The sequence below is a fragment of the Canis lupus genome, chromosome 28 (genome assembly GCF_011100685.1).
Source record: "Canis lupus familiaris isolate Mischka breed German Shepherd chromosome 28, alternate assembly UU_Cfam_GSD_1.0, whole genome shotgun sequence".
NCBI classification, from domain to species: Eukaryota; Metazoa; Chordata; class Mammalia; order Carnivora; family Canidae; genus Canis; species Canis lupus.
In genome coordinates this window covers 13,704,940-13,710,939 of record NC_049249.1, presented here as the reverse complement: position 1 = coordinate 13,710,939, position 6,000 = coordinate 13,704,940, and the positions used below count along the sequence as shown (strand labels likewise).

Below are 6,000 nucleotides of genomic sequence, written 5' to 3'. Positions count from 1 at the left end.
ACCGTCTCTCTACAAAGCAGCAGCCTGTTGAGTTTGTTTTGCTTATCCTTTTTGCAAAGACCATCATACTAAATAAATGCAGACTTTTCGCGGTCCTGTTCAGTTCCTGCCGGAGGAGTAGGCTGGGGTTGGGGGGAGTGGTGGTGGGGGTGGGGGTGGGGTGGGGGTGGGGGTGGACTGGGCAGCCCCCGCGTCCCTCGGCCGCAGCTCAGATGCCAGCTCAGAACCTGCTCCTGCCACCCGCAGATCGCGAGTCTGTGTCGGGGCAGGGGACGCCCAGTAGCTGCTCGGCCAGACCAGTGCCCGCGGCCTACGGAAACGGGTCCTGCGGCAGGCACTGAAGAGCCTCCGAAGGGGCGGGAGCTAGGGAGAGATGCAGAGCGTCGTGGGACGGGAGGAGGAGGACAGGCAGGAGGGGAGGATGAGAGGTCGGCGGATGGAAGAGACGCTGAGGTAGGGGCAAAAGGGGGGACTGAGAGTCCGGTCACTAGCAGGAGTGCCTGAACCCTGGGGAACCAGGCAGTTCAGGTGGAGCAGGGAAGAGCCCAGAGGAGGGCTTGGTGGGTGCGCGCTGCTGGGGCCTGCGTGCCTTGGGTCCCAACTTCGGAAAGACCTGATGACCCCAAACCCTGTCCCAAGAGCCCGGGCCGCACGCCCCCATTCCATTCCACCTCCTGGGGCAGGGCACACTCGGAAGGTGGGGGCAGTCCGGCTGGCGCGAGGGTAAGGACTCTTCCCCGAGGGTTCGGCAGGGGGCTCTTCCTCCTTCTGCAGAAAATCGTTTTGTTCTTGATTTCCTTCGCCCAGCCCGTCCAGCGAAGCCTCCCGGCGCCGGAGCGTCCGAGGCGGGCTGCTCCCGGGCTGGGCCGCGCTGCGGTCCGCGGTGATTGTGTGTCACAGAAACGTGTCCCCCGCGCGCAGCGGCGGCCCGGCCAGGGTCCCGCGGTGTGGGTGGTGGGCTCCGGGGCCGGTTCGGGCCGCGCCGCGGCGAGCTGGGGCGCGCCCTCCTCTCGACGCCGCGCAGTCCAGGCAGGCGGGGAGGGGCGGCGGGCGGGGCTGGGGGCGGCGGGCCCGGGCCTGAGGGTCCCGCCCGCGGCTCCACCCGTCCTGTCGGGCCGTGGACGGAGTGGTGTGAAGGGCTGCAGGGCTCCTCGGGTGGGGGGGGCTGGGGCTGGGCGGTGGCCGGGAGGCATCGCGTCGCGTCGGTCCTCCCTCCCTCCGGGGTGGGCGGTCAGACGGGCACGATGTGCAGGCCGAAGCTGTCGGCCTGAAGCTTGATGTGGTCCCCGCGGTAACTAGTGGCGGTCATAGGCAGCGGCAGCAGCGGCAGGGGCGGAGCCCCGGGGGGCGGCACTATAATAATAAGGGGAACCTGGAAGTTAACACAGGAGAAGAATGGGCTGGGTGAGAGGACAAACAGGAGAACAAAAAAGGAAAGAAAAGCAAAGACCTCCCCGGGGCTGGGGTCTGGCGGGATCGGGGCAGGGACACCTTGGCTGGGCTACGGGGCCGGTCGCCCCCAGGAGAGCTTCATTCACCGCCGGGAGAGGGACCAGTCGATCGGTGACCGCCGCCGCCCGGCTGGGGGGACCTTCCAGAGGGACACGGTGGGGGGGGGCGCAGAGCCTCCTAGCCCCGGGGGAGGGAGAGAAAACGAGGGAAGGGGAGGGAGGCGCGGGCGTCCTCGAGGGATCCCGGGGCCTCGGTGCTGTACTAACAAGCCCGCCCGGCCTGCACCCGAAGGTCGGGTCGCGGGGAGTCGGACCGGCGCCCCGAAGCAGCCGGGCGGAGCCGGCCCGCGGGCTGACGCGCTGAGCCGCCGGCCAGCCAGGTGGCGTACTCACTTAGTAAGGCGGGGTTGCTGAATCTCCAAGCCTCGTTGTAGGCCGTGTACTGGGGGTGGCTGTACGGGTTGCCGGAGAACTCGCTCCCTGCGGGAGGGCGGGGGAGTGGGGATCAGACCCGCGCAACGCCTGGTTGGACCCGACGTGCCCCAGCCAGCGGCCTCGCCCGGGGTCGCAGGGACAGGTGCAGCGGGCAGGGCAATGCCGGCTGGGGGCGCGCGGGCAGACGGAAGCAGAGCGATCCGCCGGGTCTGCGTGGGGACAGCCCGTGGCGGGGCGGGTGCAGAAGCACTGATGGGCCTCCCACGCCGGCCTGGGGGCTTGGGGTTGCCCGGAGGAGGCGCGCTGGGCCACCCGGGAAGGGCTTGTTCCGGGGTCAGGCGCACCCACCCCGCTGCCCTACCCCAGGGCCTTTTTAGTGGATACTCTGGTTCTAGGAGCGCTAGCCCATAGGGTGGAAGCCTTGGAAGGTGGGAAGGAAGGCCCTCGGGACACTTTGTCCCAGAAAGTCCTAAGAATGGCATCTCAGCACCGTGCCAATGCAAGGGGTTGGGACTCTGCTGGGAAACACCCCCTCCGCCTTTCCCTCCAGAGATTCGATGGGGGGGGGGGGAGCAGCAGGAGAAGGAGGCGGGGGCGGGGGTTGGGGTGGGGGAAGCAGGTGGACTGCCCACCCGTCCGTGAGCGGTTAGCGGAGGGCCCCGTGGACCGGGAGCCCTCGGAAGCTGCTTCCCTCCCTCCTCGGTAGAAAGGCCAGGCCTCCGGGTTTCCCCCTCGCCCTTTCTCCTGTGTGATGACCCCAGACTGTTTACAGTGATCCCTAACCGCGGGTTAAGTAGAGGAGAAGGGGCCCCTCTCGGAGAGGGAGCTGGGTGGGGGTGGGGGATGCAGCCACTGGAAAGCCTGTTTATTGACGAGGAGGGAAAGCATGCGTGCAGCAGGATAATGAGCTTCTGAGCTCAACTGTGACCAAGAGGAACTGAGCTATCTCCTTCCCCATCGCTAATGAAACAAGTGTAATTTCCTCATCAGCACTAGATTCTGTTTAACGACTCCCCCCTTGCCACCATGAGCTCTCTGCAGCTCCCCTCATCCCCACCTCCTTGCAGACACCCCCTCCTTCACCCCTACCTCTCCAAGACCTTCTCCAGCCTCCACCTGCTCACTGCTGGGACCTTCCCAGAAGAATCTCCTTGTCCCCAACACTTCTACCCCACTCCAGGTTTGGGTGGGAATCCCCTCACCCACACATCCCAGCTCTCCTTAGCCAGTCCCAGGAGCTAGCTCCCTTCAGCCCCACTGGTACCCTCTTTGCCACAGCCCATCCCCCCCAAGGTCTGCTTTGCCAGGGCTGCCCCTGAATGGACATCTGGGAATGGGGCCAGGCACCCTCTTCCATCCTCCCCCACCACGAGAGTTGTGTGTCAGGCAAAGGTCGCCAGCAGGAGTGGGCTGCAGGCCCAGAGAATCTCACCCTCTTTAAGACAAGAGTTTTTTGGTGTTTCTGTGAATAGAAGCTTCAACTCTCTGGCTTCAAGCCCAGCTCCCAGTCTGGGGTGAGAGGTTGGGGAGAGTACAACCTCCAGCTGCAGTCCTCAGACCCTAAGTCTGGCCTCCACCTCCCTAATCCACACAGTCCAGACCCAACTCTTCTCAGAAGCAACGAGGGGCCTAGGTACCTCTGAGGAGACGTAGAGCTCTAGCTTGTCTCTCTGGGTCCTGCCATAGCCTTCCTCTGCTCTTCTTTCCTTAGGGACTAGCCCCTTCCTCTCCCTGGGGTGGGGTCAGTTCTCCACACTGGTTGTCCCTGTGGGTTGGTTTGGACCAGGGTGGCTTTGTCTGAGTGATGGACAATGCCCCTGGAAATGACTCTTGGCTCCAAGTTTCCATGGAAACCAGGGCAGGCTCTTCTAAGCAGTGTCAGCTGGCTAGGAGTGGGCTGGGGCACTGAGCAGGGAGCTGAGGCTGAGTGCTCCCCAGGCACAAGCTCCGGTGGGTGGGCACTGGGGAGGGGCCATGACATACAGTGGGATGCATATGAGAGCCACTTCTGCAAACTCCCTCCCTGGGTTGCTCATGAGGGAGGCTGAGGGACCCACTATAGCCTCTAGGGAAAGAGAGGGGTGGGGGGGAGGGGATATTGGGTCTCTTCCCACCCCAGCCTCAGACTACAGACCACTCAGCAGCTCGCCCACAATTTAGTCACCCCCACCTAAATTAGGTAGCTGCAGCATTGTCACCTACCAGGCACCATTCCTGCCAGGGTGGAGGTGGGGTAGCTTCCCTGGCCAGTGGGGGGCACGTGAGGGGGGTAACCAGGCAGAGTGGTGCTCGCCATGTCACGACCTGGAAAAACACAAAGGGGAAGGGGTGAGGCCTGGAAAAGAGAGGCCTGCCTCTGCTCACACCAGGGTACTTCATGGGAAGGAAAGAGCTGTGTGCCGACACGTGGGAGAACATCTGCGTGAGCAAGTCCAAGTGTGCCTTTACATGTGTTTAAGCTTATTACCTAAACGTCTGTCCTATGATCAGTCACGCACCTCTGCTCTGTGTAGCGCTTTGTGTCTCTCTGTGGGCGTCTACGTGTGTATGTTTACCTTTGCTCATGTCTCTTTGAAGCCCAAACCCAGATGGAGAAGGGAGGGAGATGACCTGCTTTTACTCCTCCTTTCCAGCAAGATATTCAGCTGTGGTTTCTCCAGTAGCCAAATGGACCTCTGTCATCTTGCTCACCTCTCACCATCTTTCCTTCAGGCTTGGAGGATACTCCCACCCCCACCATACTGGGCTATTGGGTCTGTCTTGTCCTCTCCAAGTAGAGCTGCAGGTGCTGGGCCTGGCAGGGGAAGGGGCGGGCAGCCAGTGGGCTATTTTGCCATTAGTGTTTATGGCATTTAAATGATAGAAAACCATCCCTGAAGTGAATCAGGAGCTTTGAGAGCCAACAGTTCTGGTGGATCAGATAAAGTTCCACTGAGCAAAACCGGCTTCCCCTACCAGCTGCTGGACTTCCAGCTGCTGGAAACTTCTACTAGCTGGAGTCTGGATGGTGGAAGGCAGGAGTTTCCTTAGCCCTGTCCTGGAGTGAAGGTAAAGCAACCCAATATTAGGGAGCCACCCACAGTCCACAGACATGTCTGGGACGCAGCTACACCTGAGTGCCCTCCCTTCCTTGCCTGCCTCCTCCATCACCATGAAGGAATCACCACCTGCCTTGCAATTTATGCCCCAATCTTTAGTGACAATAATTTGCCCTCTCCCCTCTCCCACACTTTCTTGCCCTAGAGACAACGTGGTGCTCTCCTGGGTCCCATTTATCGTCTCCAGATTCCCCTGGTCCTCCTCTTCAGCCTGTGCTACTCTCCATTCTAGTGCCTTTGTCTGACCCTGAGAAGGCAAAGTGTGGCCGGAGGAAGTCACAGAACTATGCACATCTGGCCCGGTTCATTATCTTTTCATCAGTTGTCTTAGTCTTCATTCTCCCCATGACTTTTCCAAAACGTCCCTCACTCTCCTTGCTACGCTTTCCTTGAACTTCACCTCCTCTCCTACTTTTCTGAGATGTGAATTTCCTCACTCCTCCCTCAACACATCTGAGTGATTCATCTTTCTCTAAGTATACAGAGCTACAACTCAGCTTTTTGTATTTGAAGCTGCCTGCTGAACAGTTTTATTAGCTGTCCCACTGTCACCTCAAACCTAACGGGAATAAAAGCCAACTCATCTTCCCCCCTGATCAGGTCTACCAACATTTTTGAAGACCACCAAACCAAAAGATACCTTTGGAATCCTTTTTTTTTCTTTTTCTTTTTTTTTTTTTTTGAGAGAGAGCTAGAGAGCATGAGTGCACTCACAAGCAGGGGAAAGTTGCAGAACAGAGGGAAGGGGGAAGAAGGAGTAGGGGAGAGAGAGAATCTTAAGCAGGCTCCACATCCAGCCCAACACGGGACCTGGGACTCAATCTCATGACCCTGAGATCATGACCTGAGCCAAAATCAAGAGCCAGATGCTGAACCAACTGAGCCACCCAGGCACCTCTGAAATCCATCTTGATATAGCCTTTATCCTTCCCCTACAGATGAAGTCAGTCACCAAGTGTTACTAATTCCCCTTAGCAATGTCTGTCATATTGGCCCCATCCCCGTTTCCTCTACCC

The 6,000-nt window shown here is 60.0% G+C and overlaps 1 protein-coding gene across 7 annotated transcripts in view; it reads right to left on the bottom strand.

Annotated features, from left to right (window-relative positions):
• Positions 1-1,168: 1,168 nt before the first annotated feature.
• PAX2 (paired box 2) overlaps positions 1,169-6,000 on the bottom strand; it is an 86,251-nt gene continuing 81,419 nt past the window's right edge. For 2 of the 7 annotated variants that reach the window (XM_038578536.1, XM_038578537.1), the window contains exons 11-13: positions 4,089-4,190; positions 1,845-1,931; positions 1,193-1,372 (exon numbers count right to left, since the gene is read on the bottom strand). In XM_038578536.1, the coding sequence (XP_038434464.1) occupies positions 1,296-1,372; positions 1,845-1,931; positions 4,089-4,190 (266 nt within the window). In that variant the 3' untranslated portion in view covers positions 1,193-1,295. Of the gene's footprint in view, positions 1,373-1,844; positions 1,932-4,088; positions 4,191-6,000 lie in introns of all 7 variants that reach the window. The other 5 variants (XM_038578539.1, XM_038578540.1, XM_038578534.1 and 2 more) reach the window with 4 other exon arrangements.